Raw genomic sequence first — 22,714 nt, forward strand, 5'->3', positions numbered from 1 at the left:
CTTCTCTTAGATGAGCTTACGCTAGGTAGGTTTTTTTCTCCCTCATTTAAATGGCCTAGGTAAGGACGATTTAGCGCAGAATTGTGGCATATGTAAGGTAGTCTAACTAAAGTGTACGTTAGTAGTACAATTCGGGAGTCATATGCGGTGGGATAACACCTTCCAGAATACCTTTAAACTTCACGTACAATAACGACTGTTTTTTCTCTCTTTTTTCCCACCCCTTGTGTCTCGTCATAATTTTCAAAAACATGTCTACAGCAATCGCTTTACGACAGCGCGTGACAAAGAAAACGCCACGATAATGGCCTGCGGATGCGCTCGTCGAGCGAGTGTAGAATTTCGCTGACGTCCTCTGGAAACAGCCAATTACATCGCCATAATTCGAGCGTCGTCAGCAAACGCAAGGTGGTGGCGATGATTTCCTTACCATCAGCGTCGTCGTCTTCGGCGCTATCATCCGCAAACGATGCACCTGCTGCACCGGCGATCTTCAACGTCGTGGATGTGACCGGTCTCGGGCCACCTGTACATGGGGAAAAATCTCGCAACACCGCCACTACCGGGGCACGTGCCATGGGCGCGTATCAACATGCTGCAAAACAGCCGATGAACTCCACCTCCAGCTATTGGCCGCTGCCGCACTCCAAGGGACTGCTGAATGGGCCGGGACAGAACAACTGCTTTCTCAACTGCGCCGTACAGGTAAGCGAGAAACGTTTTTCTTTCCACATTTTCCGTGTGGCATTTTCTTATGGCAAACCTCCGCCGAGAAGAACGCTGATTTTAGAATTCATTACACCGCCGCGTGTAGGCTGGAAAGTGAGCTCGAAAAACCCCCAAAGGAGTAGCTTCTCGCGAGGGTGGCTTAACCACGGACCTCGGAAGCATATTTAATCTGGTTTCTTTTTGTTTTTACCACAATCGCCATCGAATCGAAACCCCCTTCCTCACAAAAGAGCCAACACTCGAGTACGAAAGTGAAACATAAATTATCTACGCTTGGTTGAGCATTCCCACACAAACCATCCACTGCGACGACCCTTCGCGGTCTCACGACGAGCCGTTCGAAGCATCTGCGTCGTCTTCCACACTCGTTCCGGGCTCGTTTGAGCTCAATGAGAAGCCCCCGTTTGACCCCACCCATTGGGCTTTCTTTTCGTCCTGACTGGGGTACACACACACACACACACAGAGATGTGGCTGGGAAAATGCTAGGGTTGACGCGCGCAGATGCACCACCTGCAGCAGTAGCACCTGTTGATGTTGCGCACGCCCTGAAGATTCTACAAAGTTACCGCGGTGTTGCGAAATATAATTTTGGCGCATCGCATTTTCATTTCATTTTTCTCTTCTCAACCCCCCCCCCCCCCTTGCCTTCCCGTCCCCCACCACTCGCCTCTGTCGGGTGCTGCGTTTGCTTTGGGCTTCGGAAATGCATATGCATGAGCGTTTGTCCGGTTTGCTGGCAACCTAGCGGGCGCAATCTAAGCGTTCCTTCGTTCTCTTTCCCTGTCGACTTCCGCTCGACATTAGCGCTCCCATTCTAAGCGCGGAAGGATGTCCTGCCCTAATGCACCGCTGCGGGCTCCCATCGACCGTTATCGTGCACTTCCTTGGGCGTCGACAAAACAGGTGCTAAAGCCTGTCCGCGAGAAAATCGCCGAGCCACCCCGTAATGAACGGAAATGAAGTTTGTAAAGTAGGCGAACTGGGCGGCGCAAAACCGGAATGAACCGGGCGCGGTCGGTAGCCCCTCTAGAGGGGGATGGGGGAGGGAGGGGGGGGGATGCGTTTTAATAACCACCGCAACCATAATTACACATCTCCGGTGGTAACATCCTGCGACAAACAACGGCAGCATCCGCGTGCGCACGTGGCCGCAGTAAATATGCAACATCCGTTCTAGCGTGCGCATTTTGTTTCGCAAATAAAGTGGCACGCTTGGGGCTTTACATCATGATCCCGGAACGGGGATCGAGGGAGCGGTTGTCGTGGAAAATCGGCGCGTATCGTTTTCTCGAGCCAATTTTTACAATTCGGACCACACCAAAAAGCCTCCGCCAAAAACACCCGCCGTCAAAACAGATGAAGGAAATAATGCACGAAAACATTAAAACAAAGCAACGAGAAATGAAGCCACCAGGCGCAATTACAAACCTTTCACAATTTCTTTTCATTTGCGACTGGTGAGGCACACGTGTGTGTCTGTGTGTGTGTGTGTGTGTGTGTGGGTAGGGTGGATTATTTTGGGGCAAAGCATGACCATGGCACTTCTCGAGCCTCATATCGTGCTTTCTGCTGCAAAACCCGCTGGCTGGCTGGCTGGCAAACGAGGGCTCTCTCGACATTATGGGAAACTGGGGTGGTTTGATTTGCATCTTCCGTGGCGGAGAAGGCTCGGAAACAATACCGCCGATTGCCGGCTTGCAAGGAAAGGCGAGCGAGTCGCGAGAAGGTGGTGGAGCAAAAATCTATTTTCACTTAAGATGGCGGTGGACTTTTGCGACCTTCTTTTCCTCGCGGTGGTACAATTTCTGCGCGTGCTCTAGTTGCGTTCCGCGGTCTATCGCACTATTGTGTTCTGACCTCTCAACCCGCGATGGTGTGTTTTTTCACGCGCGAGAGTGGGACAATGTGTGCCTGAATCGCTGAATGTGGCTTTTGCCTGATATTACGCGTGCTGTAAATTATTAAACATCAGCCATCAACGCCACGAAAAGTAAGCAGCATCTTACGGCCAGCGAAAATGTTCCAACGCCAATTTTAGTGCCCATTCTCGGGAGGGTGGCTTATAAAAATCATCCCCTGTGATACACGGGGTTGTTCCCCTCTATCGTTAAGCTGCAGGAAGCTTTTGCTTGTCTGCATTTCTGCATCTCGCGCTCGTTTTAGGGGCGCTAAGCTTCTGACCATCCACGGCGCTGTAGGCTCTTCTAAAGGGACCGCCCGCCCGTGTCTAGGCATCTTAAAGGGCCACAGAACTAGCCGACGAAACTCACCACAACCGAACCGGTTGACCAACAGGGATTCGAGCCGTGACCAGCGTAGTAGCATTTTTATTTCTCGTTTTGGCCCGTGTTTCTGCTCGCCTGCTTGAGGACTGCGATTTAATACACAGGTCAGAAGGAACACGAGGAGGGAGGAGGGGGGGAGGAGGGAGGCAGGACGAAAGCCACCAGCTCCCTCTGTCTCGCTGCTTCTCTGTCTCAAACGCGCGCGCCCAGAGTGGGGCTTTGTTAGTGCTGGAGGCGATCATTTTATTCAACCCACCAAACGCTCGTATGCTGCGCACCTTTGCTAATGCCAATGCCCTTCGTTGCAAAGTAAAGCAAGTTTTTGGGAGGAGGGAGGAGGGGGGGGGGGGAGGTCAATTTATGGGCCAGAGAGGGTTTGGTGGGTTCTTTAAACAAATTACACAAATCTGCAGGAGCGCGCGCTGGGCGCCTTTGTACGATTTTCTTCCCGTGGCAAGCAGCGACGCATGGATTTGGTTTGCGGTCACATAAAAAGCCCCAGCCCCATTTACGGTCCGAGCAAAATGACGGCAATAAAGTTTCAATTTTCCATCATAAACAAGAATTTGTGCTGCAATACCGATGGTGAAATGGCGTAAGTGTAGTTGCGACTCTAAATATGTAGAAAAAACAAACAAAAAAAGCTTGCGGGAAAAAAAGCTCATGCTAAGAAAAGACTTTAATTTTTGAGCGGACCAACATCGACGAACATGTTCGATTTGGACTATGCTGCTATGTTAGGTTTTGCGTGTGTTTGTTAGAAGACAGCCAGCTTTCCAGTGTCCAGTTTTCACGACCTGCCCGGTGATGAAACGGATAAATCCAAAAATTCGTCAAGCATATCGGAAAAGGCCAACCAATCCAAGTGTCTAAGGTGGAAGAGGGAAATAAGATTATGTAGCTCACGGTTGCGGTATGCTGAGGGAAGGGACAGGGTGCGGTGGATGCGCGCATGAACGAGCGCACAAAACATCGAAATAGAAGAGCGAGAGCGAGAAAGAGAGATAGAGTGAACCCTTCACATTTTAAAACCTCCTGGAGGCTTAGTAGGAGTAACGCGCTCTACGCCAAGGAAACACGTACAGTTGCACACACACACACACGCACAACAACAGGGGTGGTTTCTACCAACCGACATCGTTGTATGTTGGCTCGTGCTCTTCTCGTTTTAACCTTTCCTCTCATGCATGCTCCCAACTCACCTGCCCTTCCCTGTTGAGTTTTCTTCCTCCTCCCGTGGGCTTCCGTTATGCTGCGCTATGCTACGTGCCGCAGCACACCATCGAACCGGGTTACATGGCTTAAGTTTCACGTATTGTTAGAGAGCTTTCCTTCGCTCTCGATCGTTTGCGCTCGCCGTCTCAAGTCAAGCCACCAACACGACCCATTTGCAGCCACATCTAACGCGGACGCCTTCTAGCCGGGCGAGCATATTTCTTCTTCTCCATGCTTGTTTGCTTCTTGCTTTTTTTCTTCTCTTTGGTCTGTTGTTGCTTCTCTCCCCCTTCGAGACATGGCGCGGGTCGTATAAGGGTGGGTTTTTTGTTCGCCCGTTTTCTCGCTTCTTCTCTCGATCGTTGATCGCTCTCTTCTGGTGCGGAGGGTTCACCTGGTTTCACCTGCACCCATTCGTCCCCCTGCCCATCCTCCCTTTCCCTCTCGCCCCTCCAGCGGTCCGCGTCGGTGTGCTCGATCGCGCGCCGTCTTCAGACCCCCAGCATGATCAGTCTTCAGGTGGCCAACATGATCTTAAGACGTGTTTCGTGTCAGCAGCGTTACTTTTATGCGTCCGTTTTATAGCGCTCGGCGTACGTGAGCGTATCGTTGTGGTGTGAGTGGCAAGTGGCAGAGTGTTTGTGAACAATTTCGAGATTGGCCTTTCGCCTGCCGTTGGTTTGTGATCTCGCGAGATTCACAGCATGATCGAAGAGGCAGAGTGCCAAAGCTGCTTGATCGTTGGAAGGAAACGATCGTCGAGGGAAACGAGTGCGGCGGAGTGGTGTGAGATCGAAGCCACACATACATGCTTGGGATTTAAATGATGATCGAAGTGGCTCAACCCAAGCCTTCGCAGACTCCTGAGCGGTGAATACGCCTGAATGTAGATAATGAACGGTTCATGTGCAAACTTCTAATCTCTCAAAAGCCCACGATCGTGTGTTGGCAATACTTCGTTTACTTACCAATGCGTTGTTTAGCATCTCATGCTATGGTGTTTCACTGGCAATAACTGAACTTTAAATGCAACTCAAGTAATTGGTGTGTTCTTGTGTGCGTTACGTAGTAATCTTCTTCTTCTTTACTGGCTCGCTCACAATTGAGCACGTCGTTCTAACATGGCCTACCTTGCGAAGCTTAGTAAAGGCTTTCATGACTCTTTAATTACTCGTAGCTGGAGTAGCTGGAGGGCTCAGGCGATATCGTGATAATATCGTGTGATTCTGTCGCACGCTACCGCTTCGGGTATCGAGCTCCCCATCGAGTCAACGTGGTAATAAAGAAACGTAAAAAGCATCGATGCATGGCAGAATTATGCTGTCGATGCTCGAAGACACAAACTTCTAAGCAACGCTATGATCTGGCGTAGCATCAATCAAACGTTTCTACATTCAATACACTTTTGAAAGCACGAGATAAAGCCAGCAAATGCCAGCTCTCAAGTAACGCAGCATCGTCAAGAAACAGAACAACGAACCAGCAGCGTCTTTCAAGCGTTTGTAGCTGTATAGCTCTGTGCAGTGACCAGAACGGTTGAAGCAAGTGCATCCGTCCTCCCTTTCGTTTTCTATACCTTTATGTGGCCCTCGTAGTTTGATGAAGAACGTACTCAAATTACACGAAATGTGCGTGCCGCTGGTGTAGGGGAATGCTCTGAGCGATAAATTGCCGTATTGTCTCTGCTAGTAGAGCAGGCTAGTTTTGTGCTGTGTTTAACGATGAAGATGCGACTGGTAACAAAAAATTCAAGACAAACTAACCGCACAGTGCAGTTTAATTGAGACTTTATATATATTGAATTATACCGTTTCTAAAATGAGTACGATAATTGTGAATTTCATCAAGAACATTGCCGGTATCGATGAGCGCATGGAATAATAACACATCCACACGTGCGCGAATACAAACGACATATCAAGCAACGGGATCAACACATCGACTGCTCACCAAATAAGCATCAAATGAATCGAGTAATACAAAACCAAAGCTAATCGATCGACATGATGCTTCAGCAACAGATCAACCCCATAGGCGCTTTTTTCCAAACCTGCAAGGTAAAACAGTAATCAGTATGCGTTATTTCAGTTGGATGGAAATACGCTTTACAAAGCACCGTAAAACAAGCATTCACATATATATCCAAGGGTGTAAATTGCTTACATATTACATGGATTCAGTGCTCGCGATTAAATTACATCTAAAAGAGCAGGGTATAGTGGAAGCATTACAGATGACTTGTCCAGCGTTCTATGGCTTTCTCGGGTCGATTCTCCTTCTCCTTTTGATTATCTTTCACTGCATTAATATCGAAATAACGGCAGGTGGTCGTTGGAGGAATTAAAACCATGCACCGGCAACACCTGTCATCCTCGTCAGCTTATTTCCTCGTGTACTCTCAATAATACAGATAAATACGTGTAAATTATACGAAAGACTTCATCGCTATATACAAGCGACGAACCCTATGTTTTGTTTTATATCGGTAGAATATTGATACGAAATAACTATCTGTTTATTAAGTATTCAATCTTGAATCACACTTTTTGGAGGATAAACGATTCAGCGTTGCGTTGGATACCTTAGATTGGCACTTCTTGTAAGAGTTATGTCTTTTAGCTAGAAATCTTGAAGTAAATATTGTTTCGATTTCTGAAGTTATAAAGAATATATGTTATAATTCATCCCGAACATTTCACAATGTATCCAATGTCCAATTGTACTTTATTGTACGTCTCGTTAAATGGACGCCAATTGTTCTCGTTTAATGATTTTGCACTCATAAATCGAAAACTCATACGTTACGTTTACGTTACAGGTGCTTTGGCATTTAGACGCCTTCCGTCGCTCCTTTCGGCAGCTGCAGAATCATGATTGCGGAGGACCAGATTGCATCTTCTGTGCGCTCAAGGTAAGTTTTGTAAACCATGTTATGTTCTTTGTCAACTTAAGTTACAACATATGCTTGGCACCATGGTACAATAACGTTTCGCTGATTCAAGATGAAATTCAATCATGAGCGTTATGATATTGCATAGTATAACTTCAGGCGGATAAACTAAACCGTTACGTTGTGTTACCAGGTATTTCCTTCTCGATCGTTTTTCCTCTCACTTGCGTTGTTGCCATAGTATGGCGTTGAATATGATTCGTCAGGTTTTTTGTTAGACATACACAACCATTGTATACTGTCCTCCTTCCTAGATGCGGATTATTGTAATAGCTTAGCTTTACCTGCGATGGAATTTCGTGATATCTCTTGTGGACTTCACGCGTTATCATGCGCGTCGCATGTAATCGTCCACTTTAGGCATTTTCTCCATAGCCCCGAACTAACACATGTACAAAGGCGTTTAAAAATCCACCCTGAGGGCATACCCGGGAAAAGAAGTTCAACTTGCCGCAATCTCATCTCCACCGTTGTTGGCGCTGGTGCATGTGTATGTGTGAGCAATCTCGGTCAAATGAAATTGGGAGTTTCCGAAAGTCAATTGGCATTATTTGGCATGGTCGTTATATTTTCAGCCTTGCAGCAATTTCGACACTCATTGCTTGGTAGAGAGAAATTGCTTTCCACCATTACGATGTAATGCGTGTGAATGTGATAAATGAGAAAATGGTAAATGCTTGTAAGAAGTTACAGACTACCGTTTGTTATATTGTAAGTGAAAATACTTCTTGTTACAATGCATCGAAAACGTGTAACATGTGGCAGTAACTGAATTGCTACGTGAGTTTTATAAAAATTAACACATTTTTGTAATTAAATAAATCACTACTCTGCAGTGCACTTTGTGGCAATTTCTTCGGGCGAATTGGAAACATGAAAATCCGTTCTCACAACATTATTGGAAAGAATGACCGAAAGGACACGCAAGGAGGTGTAATGAAAAGATACACGAAAGCGGATGGAAGGATAGAGCGAAAAAGTGGGCAATGAATTTGCCTGCTTCAGAGGAAGTGCGTGACAGTGAATACTAAATGACGATATCCGTTCGGTGGAGGATCAATACCAGGTTGTAAATATAGACAAGTTTTGTTTGAAATGACCGTTCCTTAGGACATCAGTGAGAGGGAGGTCGACGAAGCACATAAATTGTTTTATTGATGGGTAAAATGCACGAATTCAATGCCTAAGCTGAGCCTTGAATTCCAGAATATGGCCTGGGAATTTTGGAATGCAAAGTTTTATCCCTTTATAAATGAAAAATAATTTGAATAGGATATACTAAGTGAATCATATAGTTTTCCACGTAATGTAGCTTCGCATATTTTAATTATATTATATTGCATTTTATTTTAAATTACATCTAATATTCGGGACTCAGTAATCGAATAAGATAAATCCAAACAGCTCAACCCCTTATTATATTCTATAGCTCATCAACTGTGAAAGTAAAATCTGTAGGCTTCTCTGGCGTTTATGGTCTTCCTTATAAACTGATTCGATTTCATACCACATCTGGCAACCTTAAGCGAGACTGTTGAAGACAGCATGGCAAGTGAAATGCCAGCAGGTTGTGGAAATTAGCTTCCAATAATTCGGCAACAGATGGAACGTTGTCATGGATCGTCTGGGCGCGATTTAGAGAGAGAAAAAAATTGAAATATGGCCGTTTTTCATGGCGCACACAACGGCCAGCGTGCTAGGATACGGCAGCTGCTGCCTAAATCTCGCTCATGAAACTTGTTTCTGCTAAATCGAGACAAAAAACTGAGCAACAAGCCCGCGCAAAGCCCCCCAACACCACGTGTGGGTCCGCCATTTTTAGCAGCTCTTTAAAGTTTTCCACCATGGTGTCCCGCTTTGTGGTAACGGTGCGCGTATAGTGGTGAATTTGAGCCGGGCGCAGCAAGAAATCCACCACGCGACAGCTTGCCATAAGATTATACCAGAAAACAAAGGCCTTCAAGCTTCGAACTTTTCTCTTTAATTATGTTTAGCGGAAAAGCGAGACCAAAAAAACGCAGGTTTCGGGTTTGATTGCAATTTGAAGTGTAATTTGCCTCAAGACCATACTCATTCTGGCTTCAACAAGCCACTGATCGTCGTTTTGCTGTATCTGCAAACCATGTGCAGTGGCTGGCGAAGGAAATGGGATATTTGAACGGACGTGCGGACGTGGTCGGTTTCGATCTTCGTCATCATCTTGGCGCATGACGAAAACAAATATACCTGACGCTGAAAAAAAAACACACACACACAAACCCATGGACTTTGGACGGTGGGTGGTTGTGTGTAGCTGGCAAGGAATAAAAACCCAAAGCCACTTTAGCTCAAAGGGGCTCGGTAAGCAGAAAACCCAGCGCTCCTTGGGCTGGGGGAGATTCATAGAAAGTCTGATTGATGTGTTACACGAACGAGAGACCGGCAGGGGTCGGGGAAAAAGGTACGCAAGAAACGCAGGAACAGGTATGACAACGAACGAAGGGAAAATAAAAACCCTGTAAAGCAAAGAACACAAAGAACGAGAACGTCACGGCGGTGGTGGCTAAGAACAAGGCGACGGCGACGAAGAAGAACCCGAGAATAAACGTTCTTTGCTCCGATTCCAAAGAAGCCTGTAAGAATTGTTAAGCAATCCCGCTCGCCAGAACCTGGCGCGGTAGAAATTCTGCTTAAGGGAATTACATCGGACAAAACACGATGCATCTTTATTAGGCGCGCGTTCTCTCGGTGGCACAAACCCCACAAACACACGCTTACAGCCAAATCCCGCGAAAGAGCACAGATCGGGAAAAAAGAAAAGCCCTCCACCCCCCGGTCCAACACCCACGGCCTCCCAACAAACGCTAGTCCCCACGGCGCGAAGTAATAAGTTGTAAAGCTAGCCACCCCTTGCCGCATGAGCTGGAGATCACCCGTGGGATGGGAGTGAAGGGGAGAGGGATGGGGACAAGACGATAATGGGGTTGATCCGAGAACGGTAAGAAGCCCAAGAGGGGAACACGCTAAGAAGTTGAAAAAACAGAAAGCTCCAGTCCCAAGCGGTTTTGGAGGGGCGACTGGAAGTTGTTCAACTTGAAGCAAACGAGTTTTTTTGTCGTTTCTCTTTTCTTACGAGCCCGCTCCTTCCCTTCTCGCCTCTTTCTCCTTCCCCGACCGTTCAACGAGCCGTTCCGCTGCACCACACCACCGCCGCCACGATCCACCATGCCCTGGTCGTAGGTGCGCCGTGCCAAGCTTTTTACCGTCTCAGGAGGGCACAAAGAGCGTTCGGTTGCGGGGGGTTGTTGGTCAGGGGTCGATGGGTGAAGAAGGGACAGGTGTGGAGGAGAACGCAAGAAAGGTTGGCAGCATCGAGCGATCGTGGATTTGGATCATAAAACATCGCATACGCACACCGGCATCGAGCTGTATTTAAATGGCACAAGCAGCGATCGCGCGCGCATTGGTGTGGGTTTGTGGTGAATTCAAATTCGAGCAGGTACGCGACTGCACGAAAATGAAAAGAAGCAGGACATGCTGGATCCCAGGTGCCAGAAGTGCAGGAAAGAGAGGAGGGAGCATGTGCGAGGGAGTGAGAGAGAAGCAAAAAAAAGCAAACTGGCGCGTAACTCTCAGCAACAGCGATCGCACACAGGTAGCGTGCGTTGGTGTGCGTTAGCAAACCGTAAGCGGCTCGATCTTTGGACCGATCACGGACAGCAAAGGAAGGTGTAGACGCGAAGGAGCGAAAGAGAGCCCGATTCTCTCGCGGTTTCGCTCTCATGCTTGTGGTAGATTGGGCGATGAATTTTGCAGAGCCTGAGTCCGGTTTCGTTCCGTCGTTCGGAGTCAGTGCTGTCTAATTCGTTCAGCAGCAAGTTTCTTTTAGTGGTGCACCTGCGACGGCTAGTTGCGCGACGTTTCAGCGATCCGCAAGAGCTAGGCGAAATTAAATGTAAAGCCTTAAATCACGGCTCCTAGAGACCATCTTATTTAGAGGAAAAACGTGCGTTCAGGAAAGGACCCTTGGAGGGTGAATAACGTGCAGGATGTGAAGTGATTGTGCGCTTCGGCGGTGTCCTTTTTGTCGCGTCATTCTGGCGACCCTATCTAATCGAACGAGACAGTTTCTGGGCGTAATGGTCCCAGGACAAGGTGCCAGTGCCAAACAAGTCCTCTGTTACCGTCTGCGATTGCTAATTGACAGTCGGGAAAAAGGAGAAAAGGCCTGCGAGATATGGTTTTGAATGTGCTCGTGTATGTGTGCGTGATCCTTATCGTTTAACATAGTGAGAAGCTTTTCACTGGGGTGCACTTCCAGGGAAAGATGCCTTCTCGCTGGCAACTCGAGGTGGTGAGAAACGACACCACCTGTTGCTGGGGCAAGAGATTGGTTCTGGTTCCTCAGACAATTGTGTTCTTCGCGTATCGCGCGTGTGTCTTGCCGGAATCGGAGCAGAGCAAAGTTGGCGATGGCGTGAGCTGTCTTTCTCTCTCTCTCTCTCTTTCTCGCTCTTTCGCGATCAAGAAGAAAAGCCATTCCGGGAAACACACCTCTCGGAAGGGTGGCTCGATTTCGTAACGGGCTTGTGTGAAGGCGCGCTCGCGTGCATTGCACCGTTCCACGATGGTGTTGGTGACGCTATACAGCGCTCTAGCCTATGTTGGCCCTTTGGGTGTTTCGTCGCGGGGGAGTGCTGACGCTTGAGCCCTTTTTCAACCCCCCATGAGACTGCTGCTGGCGTTCACCGCCTCTCAATGCGCTAGGAAATCATCGCAAAGCGCTTTCTCACGTCGATGTGTGTGATGTGCAGTTGGCGAGCCACCAACACGGGGCTGGCGCGTTTTTTTTATCTCCGCGCACACAAATCCCCGAATCGGGGTCATACACGAGTCCGCCGCGAAAGTGCCTGCGCCGAGTAGAAGCAAAAAAAAGAGTGGAGTTTTGCGGCCTCCATGACCGCGCGCTGATTTGCCGTCCATCAACCAGCGAGTCAATCGAATCAGGCTGCACAACAACCAACAACAGCAGCACGGGGCCAACACCTAGCCACATGAGCCATGGTGACATGAGCCTGCTTGGCCCGGTGGCTTTTAATGCCCCATGGAACCGCACCTTCTCGAGCCGCGCAATATGTGGGGCGAGGCTACAATCAACTACTGCTGACGGTTGCATTTTGTAGCTGTATCTTTTTTTTAATCGAATCGCAGCAACTGCACCCAATGGAGTTCGTTGTTGTTCGCGATTCCTTTGCTTCAGCTCGATTGGCACTATCGAGGAACTGTTCTGCTTTCATTATCTCTATCATTGGTCATATTTCTTTTGCTTAGGCAAAACATACAGTGATTGGAACATAAAATTGAAGATGACATGCTCACGATCGCTCGCTTTGACGCAAGGGGCGTGGAAAGTCTGGGCAAAAAGCAAACACATTAAAACGCCAAACTTGTTTGTGGTACGCCGATATCTTTCTTAACGATTCGGCTTATTGGCCTACTCCGTTAGCTCGTATTCTAACGAGCCCGTTAGGATTCGCTCTAATCACTTGAAGCCGGTTTGAGCGTCATTCAATGATAATTCATACGGGTATCGAAGCAGGTTTAGGAAACCCGTGCTCATGTAGATGAGTATTTAAGATCAGCTGGTTCCCAACCCGATCCACCGGGTCGCATTATGCGTTTGATAAAACGTCGCGTGCGGCGAAAAGCAAACAGACCAAGTGCTAATTGCTTCCTTTATGACGAAAGACTTGCGCGCCCAAACAGGCGACGAACCGGTAAAAGCGTGCAGCTCTCGTGCGGGTGATGACGTCTTTTTTTTTCTCGCATCTCTCGCATGCACCACGATGTGGAATGTCTGGGATTTCCGATGGCATGATTCACTCGCTCAAGGATCACCCCATGAAAGACATTCCAGAGGGCGCATTCCACGAACCCAAGGCACAGTCGTCTTGCGGATGTCGTAGAGAGTGGTATGGGTCTCTGGTTGCAGGTAGCAAAAAATCCTTTGTTAGTAACCGCTTGTTCGTTGCGTTTTCCTCCTTCTTTAGTTAGTGCTGCGTATGTGTGTGAAATTGTGATGTAAATATCGAATAATTCGTTAGTGAAGTACAGACTATGATAAAGTTCCGCTACAAAAGAAAAGATCCTGCACCGTCGAAGAAAACCGACGCGTGTGGGGAAGATGGCACGAATACCGTCAGCTCCCCATCCCCATCGGTCACATCCTTCTCCTCACCGACGACGGCACCAACGTCCCCAACCCCTGGCTTCTCAGACTCTCGCGCTTCTACGAGTCCTTCGCAGCAAGCGTTGATGAGTGGCGAGAGCATCGTTACGTTCGTCCCAAACTCGATCCTACCGGCTAGCTACATTCGACCGAATAGCGCCACGCTACCAAAGCCCAGTCGCAACATCAGCAGCTTCATCTCGAACTCTATAGACCAGCAACAACAACCGGCAGCATCACCACAGGATGATGCCATGGTGGGTCGAGACATGTGGGGGATGTATCAACAACAGACGGCCCAGTTCCGGCAGGAGTTGTTACGGCGTGCCTGGCAGAAACATGACCTGCAGCAGGTGGAATTACAGCAGCACTACGAGTATCAGTCCTGCATCGATGCGGTCGTTGTGAGTTCTTTGCTTCCAAACCAAGCCCAGCCAAGAAAGAGCCATCTGTTGGTGCCCCAAAACCACATCCATTTGTCTTTCCCGAATCTGATGATTTATTTGCGGATTTTTTTTTTCATTTTGTTCTCCACCATGCATTAATTAAAGCCAGCGCAAATTCGCCACACTAAAGTCCCGCATTGTTTCTCTGTTCTCGTTTCTCCCACAGGAACTGTTTTCCCAGCTTCAGAGTAGCTCCGAGCCGGCGCTATGTCCGGAACCGCTGCGACGTGCCCTGGCCAGTGGACCGCTTGCTGGGCGCCGATTCCCGCTCGGTTGCCTGGGAGATGCGGCCGAATGCTTCGAGTTGCTGTTGCACCGGGTTCATCAACATCTCTCCACAACAGACAGCGATAGTTGCGAGGCGGCTCAATGCGTTGCTCACCAGCGGTTCGCGATGCGAGTCGTCGAACAGAGCGTGTGTGAGTGCGGTGCCAACTCGGAAAAGCTGCCCTTCACTCAGGTACGGGGAAAGTACGAGAGCAGCAATCCCTTGGGGGTAGGGTTGATGCCACTCGAAGAGTTGCAAAATCACCGAGGGGACGTCGGTGCATTATAATTCTGTGGCCCCAATTAAGCGTGTTGCGCGCCAGGGAAGCAGCACAAACGGAACCGCCAATTGTTTCCGGTCTGGCGAGGTGGATTCGCACGAGTCTTTTACCGCTTCAATCGTTGAAATCGGTCTGAGCGGGTTCTCTGGGATGGTTTATCTTGATCGCACCCGTTGAGCCGGTCGGAACCGGGTGCTAATGGGAATGGTAGCGTAAGAACTCGTTTTTAATTAATGCAACCGAGGCGAAAGCTTTTCCCGCGGAAGCAACAGGCCCGGCCAGCCCATCGAAATCGGCTTGGGGTGGCAAAATCTAGTCTACATGTGGAGCATATGTATGCTGGCGATAATGCTTGAATCGTTAAAAAAATAAAAGAGCCTATCAAGTCTATCGTGCCCTCATCACGAACCACCTTATTTCCGTTGGCTTATGTGGCTCTTCTTCTCTTTCGTTCTTTCATTTCAGATGGTGCATTACGTGTCCGCCTCGGCACTGACGTCTCAGAATTCGCTCTCAATTCAACACCAGCAAACGATCACCTTCGGTCAGCTTCTGAGGAACGCAGGCAACATGGGTGACATCCGCGACTGTCCGGTAAGTGGCTGCAATATAAAACTCTTCAATTCACGCTAAAACAGCTCATAACCCCTTCAAACGGCCTGATATGAGCGGCGGATCCCTCCATCCGGTGGGAAGGGGCCTTTATGCTGATCATGCGTTTTAATGTTGTGGCTACACAACTCCCTAAGGTGGAGAGGTCCGTTAGCATGTGTTTTTCTTTTTCCCAATGTCAGCTAAATGCCCAATGAAACCGTGTCAGGCTATCTCGAGTCTCCCCAACCGTCGAATCGAAATACACACAACCCTTTTCTACTCGCCGGAGTCGGCAACTTTGACCAAAACTGCGCACTCTTGCAGTATTGTACGCCCGGTGGCAATTAAACACACCTTCAACAGCAATCCCCATTAAAGCCGGTGTTGAATGTGCAACTCGCCACGATATGTTGGTGAGTCGTGCTTTTAGTAAACACCAGAATTGGTTGGTTTGATTCCAACAGCAAAATCGATGTAGAGTCGTCCGTGATGCGGTTCGGACTCCCTCGAGCTCTGTTGGAGCGATAATTTTGCAACCTTGCAAATGAAAAAGAGAGGGAAGCTAGAAGAGAAAGCATTATTTGACCCATTGAGAATACATCCATCTACTCTGCACAGGAGAAGAGCCCGCGATCTGTAAGATGAGCCAGTCGTGAATTGCACCATTCCACATTACGCACGGTGGCCATGAGCTGGCTCGCTTGATGATGGCTCTTAGTGGATGGCCTTTATGTGGCTCTTCATCATGATTCTGCTCATCCGTTCGTCTCCTTGTGTCTTGTTATTGAGCTCCTTCTGCTTTCATATCGAGAGACCATGATCCGGGCGCCACATTTGTATGCAGGCGAGAACCCCAGCGCCATTATAGAATATAAACCTCGTTTTAGAAGCGCGCTTTTTTTATGTAATTCGTGGCGCCAGTGCCGCTTAAACAGACGCAAAAAAAAGAAAAGAATCCGAACAAAGCAACGCGTGGTTATGCCACGAGCCGAAGGTGGAAGGCTTCAGCAGAGCTTGGTAGCTGAGATAATGACTCAAACAGCAATTCGCGGGCGGCGTGGAGGTATTCAACATGGCGCTGGTAGGCCTTATGCAAATTCAATACAAATCCCTCTCCAATCCCTCTCGAATCCTTCGCCAGTCTCGCCACACGCACCCGTTCGCCATTAAGTTGTTATATTTATATGCCGTTGTCTCGGTTGCCTCTCTGTGCAATTGACACTCGGTATATGGCGCTAGTGCCTACGACAGGAGTCACGGGGTTACGATCAATCAGTTGAAATGGAAATGTGGGTAAAAGGGAGTCGCGTGGTAGCAAGACCGTGTAGTTTAATAGAAAAATACTGCACCCTACTGTTGCTTCAAGGCCAGTCACTTTCAGCCCATGCCGTTCTCCGACGTTAGACCAAACACCGCTCGTTGTTGGGGTAGAGAATGGGTCCATGAATGCATGCGCCATACCCGAGCAACATGGTGACCTAGAATAACTCTAGTTTGCCAATTTTTGGTGTTATTCTTATTCTTTTTTAAACAATAAATGCCCCCAAATCATGGAATCAAACTTTTTAGATTCAAAACCCTCTGGACATCCGTCTCGATGTCATGTCTTTAATGTCTGCGTTTGTTTCTGTTTCGTTTGCAGAGTGCCTGTGGCGCTAAAATTGGCATCCGACGGGCTCTCCTCAACCGGCCGGATGTGGTCTCGATCGGAGTAGTGTGGGATTCGGAACGTCCTCCAGCAGACCAGGTCCATGCGGTGTTAAAGGCAATCGGTACCACGCTACGCCTGTGCGACGTGTTCCAGCAGGTCTCGGACCATCGGTGGGCGCAAACGGTCCATCATGAGCTAGTGGGTGTTGTGTCGTACTACGGCAAACACTACACCACCTTCTTTTTCCACACGAAACTGCGCGTCTGGGTGTATTTTGATGATGCCAACGTGAAGGAGGTTGGTCCAAGCTGGGAAGGTGTCGTGGATAAGTGCTCCCGAGGACGATATCAACCGTTGCTGCTCTTGTATGCGTTGCCTCAACCGCAACAGCAGCAACAGTTATCCCAACCCCAGCATCAACTGTTGCAGCAGCAACAGCAGCAGGAGTTGACGACAATGACTCAGCATCGACGAGCTGTTACGCCAAGCCCGGAGAAGGCCACGATGGGATCGAACGTGCGACGTGCCATCACACCAACCCCGAATCGCGCGCTTCCAATCTGCGACTATCAGAACCTAACCGTCATCCAGAGCAAGATCTTCCCCACAGCAAACACCGGCAGCGGTGTTAATGACGATTCCAATGAGAAGGAACATTACATCAGTCGTAAGGCGGTACAGAATGTGCTGAACGCTCAGTACCAAAATCTGTCCGTAATTCAGGACAAGATCTTCCCATCCGTTCATGATCAACAGCAGCAACAACAACAACAGCACAGAATGCTTACGCACAACGGTACTAAACCGCAGCAACAGCAAGGACCGCAACAGCAACAACATTCGAGTCTAAACTTCAACCGTAATCTGATGAATGGCGGCGAAAATGGCGGCGTTGTCGGTATCAGCATGCCAAATGTGTCACCTTCTTCGTCCAGTGGCACGGCTTCTTCTCCGGATGGATTGTCCATGCCGGATCACCTCAATCAACCACGTCGTCGTGACTCGGGTAACTGGAGTGGAGACCGAAATTCAGCCTCGTCGTCTTCCTCCACAACACTCGACAACCCGTACCTCTATCTGGTGGGCAAACGGCAAGTGAACGGAAGTGTTCCGGCCAGCCCAACACGCAGTAGCAACGGTGGCCCGGGAATCGGAGCGATGGGCAATGGGACCGGTGCGGGTCAGTTCTATGACGCCGGATATGACTCCTATTCGTTGTCGTCAACCGATTCATTTCCCTCGAAGCACCAACCGACGGGTTCGAACGGTGTTGGCTCGATGTTGATGTCCTCGTCGTCGTCTTCCTCGAGTGGAAACGGAATGACCAAGATTCCGGAATCGGTGGTGCTGTCCGGTGATTGTGAAAAGCTGTGCATGGAGGCGGATCAGTTGCTGGAGAAGTCACGTTTGCTGGAAGATGCCCATGACCTCGAGACAGCTCTTGTGCTATGTCATGCAGCGGCCAGCAAAGCCCGGGCTGCAATGGACGCTCCTTACAGCAATCCTCATACGATGACGTTTGCTCGTATGAAGCACAACACGTGTGTGATGCGAGCCCGATCGCTCAATCGACGCATCCTCATCGAGAAGGGTGGCGAAATGATCAAGGAGCAACAGCATCAGCAACAACAACTGCAACTTCAGCAGCAGGCGCAAATGCATCTGCACCACCAGAGCTTGCAGCAATATCATGCGCTGATCGGAGGAGGATTGCAACATCGTCGACAAAATAGCAAGGACAAACTGCTATCGGGAGGAAGCGGTCAGGTCGGTCACCATGGCCTCTCGGGGTCTACAACAGCCGGCACAACTTCAGCCGTTGGTGGGAGTTTGCTGCGTAACTCACCCTCGAAGAACATCGAAATCTACGCCACACTGCCGAAGAAGAAGGTTACACTGAAGTTGATTGAGGCAGAAAATATCGAGCCAGAGCCAGCAGTCGATCTAAAGGCACCGTCAGAGCGCGAAAGTCGTAGCCTGTTTTCGCGAGTCAGCGGCGATAAAGACTGCGTTGGAAAAGATAGCAAGGAAAAGCGCAGTCGCAGCGAGGATCGCAACAAGGCGCTTGTTTCCTCGTCGTCATACGCCGATCCGGGACTCGTAAATGCGAAGGACACGCTCCGTAAGCACAAAGAAGAGAAGGATGCAAATGATCGTAAGGAAAAGGAGGCCAAGGCTGGCAAGAAGCAGCACAAAATTCGCCGGAAGCTGCTTATGGGAGGTTTGATTCGTCGCAAGAATCGCTCCATGCCCGATCTTACAGAGGCCGTGACCGGTGGAACAGGGTCGGAAGGTTCGGGACCTGTTGGCGGCATTTCCGGTGGAGGTGATCAGATGTTGCTAGATGGTGGAGTCGGTGGAAGTATTGTGGGACCGCATGGAACATCGCTCGATGACAGTGCGGTTGGATTGAGCATGAGCGCGAAGGATAACCCCAACAGTGGCTACCTGTCAGAGGGCCATTTCGATTACCATCCCATTTCGAACACGAATCCCAATCTCGAACGCAGCAAGCTGATGCGCAAGAGCTTCCATGGCAGTGGTCGGTCATTGTCGATCCCGAAAGTGCCACCACCACCGCCAGTGCGGCTTGGATCAGCGCTTTCTGCCGTTTCGTCGGCGTCATCCCCGATTCAACAGCACCAACAGACGAACGCCTCCTCTTCTCCGTCACTGCTGCAGATGCAGAAACTTCCGCTGAACGGTGTAAACTTGCGGCATTTGGAGTTTGTCACTGAGGCTGCTGCTGCGGCTGCGGTCAACAACGGGTTGCCAGCACATCCTTCCAGCGGAATCAAGCCCTTCCACGAGGCCAACGTATCGAACCTTTCGACCATGAGCTCAAACACCAGTATGAGCGAGGATTCGTGCCAAACCATCATCACCACCTGCGCCGTGGTACATCAGGAGCAGTCTCCGGCCAAACCACTGGAGCAACCGACCGCACCGTCTCCATCTGCCGGCCCAGGAGGCTTCCAGCAAGTCGATTCCATCGTGCGCTACCAACAGCAGCAGCAGCAACAGCAACAGCAACAGGTATCATCAATCCAAACAACTGGTCTGTTGGAGCTACCGCCATACCCGAGTCCTCCATCGACCACGTGCCATTCGCGACAGGCTAGCGAGGACTTTCCACCGCCACCGCCTGCCATTGATTTTGAGCCATTGCATGAGCAGCTGAACGAAATTCAGAGCCTGCAAGGGGTCACCAATTCCAGTGGGTCGTTCAACAAACAGCAGCCATCTAGCGGGATTCAAAATACAACCAGCATCTTGGCTCAGTTGCAGGCGAAGCAGTTGCAGCAGCAACAACAGCAACAGCAGCAACCTGACCGGTCACATTATAAGTATCAGCAACAACATTATCACGAACATGATTATGACCTTATGCAACATTTGCAACTGTCATCGAGCAGCAGCGCGAACAGCGGCAATCCCAACAACCCCATTAGTGTAAGTGAAATTCTAAATGAAACCAATCGTTCCGAGATCTGGTTGAAGGAGCTACAAATGAAGCAACTCGCGTTGAAACAGCAGCAGCAGTGTCGCGAAGCTGCTACAATGCAGCAGTATCAAGGGCAACATCTGCAGCAGCAGCAGCAGCAAGACCAACAGACCAATGGAGCTGTTAACGCGTTAACTAACGGAAATGACCAGCGAAGTGTGCGGGATCTTGCATCACGCTTTGAGCAAATTAAGCTTCCTGACGGGTCACAGCTACTTCAACAGCAGCAACATCCATCCAACGTACGCACTGGCATGAGCGGGCTACTTCTCATGGATCAGCTTCAGCAACAACAGCAGCAAGAACAACAGCAGCAGCAACAGCAGGAGCAACAAAAGCAAAAGAGTGCATTATCACCAGTTCCACGTGCCACTCCACCACCTGCTGAAACGTTGAGTGACACGATCGGTACCGATTTATCTGGCAGTTGCGTGGACGTTGTCGATTGTCCACGGGATATGGGAGTCGCGTACCGTATACAGTTGCCAAAGCCACGGTACGATATTGCCCAAAGCCAGATACAGGAAGAAATCCGCGAAGTGGAGATGCTGAACCAGGTCGTGCAGCAGACACTCAACAATGGTGCAGCTGCTAACACAGGCTCTTCGAAGTCTCAGCTGCTGAATGGCAATGGCATGCCGCCTTCATCGGCAGCCTCAGGTCGCACGAAGAAGAAGAGCGTTTCTTTCTGCGATCAAGTCATTCTGGTAGCCACGGCAGACGAAGATGAAGATGACGGTTTCATTCCGAATCCGATTCTCGAGCGTGTGCTGCGAACTGCTAACGGAGCACCCGGTGGTGGTTTGACCGGTGAAGGAGAAGCCACAACTGGAATGATGCCTACAGCTTCTGGCGAAAGTTTGAATAACGCCCAATCGCCAACTCCGATCATGCCACAGGCGATGCCAGATCGCATGCCAATGCTCTCGACGAGCATCACGTACCATCCAATCAAGGCTGCCTCTCCAACGCAACAGTTGAAGCAATCACCTTCGCCTTCTGCCACTGGACCAATGTATTCTCTGGCTGCTGACATGCATAAGCAAAATATGGAAATCCAACGTCAGCTCCAGCAACAGCAGCAGCAGTACTATGGAGCCGTTAATAGTAGCTCGGACGTAGAGAGCTACAAGCAACATTCGCAACAGCAACAACAGCAGTACACGACCATTCCAGCCAATGCCACCGTATTCAAGACGCATCAATTCAATGCAACGTTGCCAGCGAAGAGTGCCACCTCTCTGTACGGTGTTGGACCTGTCGGTATGTCTGCCCAGCTTTATCAGCAGCAGCAGCAGAAACAACGCCTGTACGGCAGCGATTCAGGCAGTGAGCTTAGTTTTGATGGCCGTAGTTCTGGCTCCTCCATGCAATTGTCAAGCGGCTCTCCATACATGGCGCTTCCACATTCCATTGAAGGAGCAACAACACAACATCAACAGCAGCAACAGTCGCAGCAACCGCATCATCAGGTCGTAAGCGGATATCAGACGGTATCCGCGTCTCCAACAACTATCACCACCAACTCGAGTGCGGCTTCCAACTCCCTCGGGCTGCGCCAGAATCTAGCCTCTCTACTTCAACATCAGCAGCAAACGTTGGGTGGAGTTGCAACAGCCGCCCCCTCAACCATGCGTGTTGCGCCTCCAAATGGTGTAGGAATGCCAGGACTTTCAAACATCAGTGTGTACCAGAAGCCTCCAATGCCTTTGAATGCATATCAGCAGCAACAGCAGCAGCAGCAGCACCAAATACTGCCACTCCCAACGTATAACGGTAATACTCTGTCTTACTCTCAGCAACAGCAACCTCTGCAGCAACAGCAGCCGCAACCTAACCAACCGTCTTCTGGAGCCGTCGTAGTCCCCTCTCCTTACCAACGCGTGCCACTTCCCCTTGGCTACGACAACCTTTCCTCTCCCACCATGTACCACGAGCAAACCCCAGGGGGCTTCGTCCATCAGCAACAGCAGCAACAGCAACACGTCGGGTATAGTGCTGCGGCCGTCCTGCAACCGAAACCAACTCAGAAAAAGGTAAGCTTCGAACCAGGCACGAAAGGCGGCGGTTCGGAGCCAAACGCATCACCTTCACCGACATCCAGCAACACCCAGCAGCAACAACCTCCATTCCAGCACCAGCAGGACACTCAGCAACAACAGAACGTGGTCGGTGTTCCAACACGTGTTGTCCCGATCGCAACATACAACGGAAACGCCATCGTAAAGCCATCCGCCAAGGCCGTGCAGTGCAACTTGTGCCGCAAAAAGCACTGCATTCTACCCGCGATCTATTGCGCCGATTGCGAAACGTATCTGGCACGTTTCCAGATGCCCGTACGACGGTGATCCTTCCATCCAACCTGCTATATCTCTAACGCGTCCCTGCTTGTACATACTAGATCCGAGTTCCATTTGCGTGTCGGTTTTGAACCGGCATGAATTTACAATTTATTTTAAATCACGCGAAACGCAAACGCTCCCAATTCCCTGGTGGTGCTCTTTCCTGTTGTCTTAATACTGTAATCACTTGTAGTTTAACGTGCAAGTCTGTCTGTCGAATTACAATTGACCACTAGTG

General features: G+C 49.6%; 1 protein-coding gene across 1 annotated transcript; it reads left to right on the forward strand.

Moving 5' to 3' along the window:
- The first annotated feature begins 417 nt into the window (after window positions 1-417).
- Window positions 418-22,533, forward strand: LOC128728720 (uncharacterized). The gene is made up of 5 exons (XM_053822357.1): window positions 418-705; window positions 7,051-7,143; window positions 14,003-14,296; window positions 14,850-14,978; window positions 16,621-22,533. Exons 1-5 carry the CDS (start codon window positions 418-420, stop codon window positions 22,480-22,482), a joined length of 6,666 nt encoding a protein of 2,221 aa, XP_053678332.1. The 3' UTR covers window positions 22,483-22,533.
- Window positions 22,534-22,714: the final 181 nt, after the last annotated feature.

Source organism: Anopheles nili, chromosome X (genome assembly GCF_943737925.1).
Source record: "Anopheles nili chromosome X, idAnoNiliSN_F5_01, whole genome shotgun sequence".
NCBI classification, from domain to species: Eukaryota; Metazoa; Arthropoda; class Insecta; order Diptera; family Culicidae; genus Anopheles; species Anopheles nili.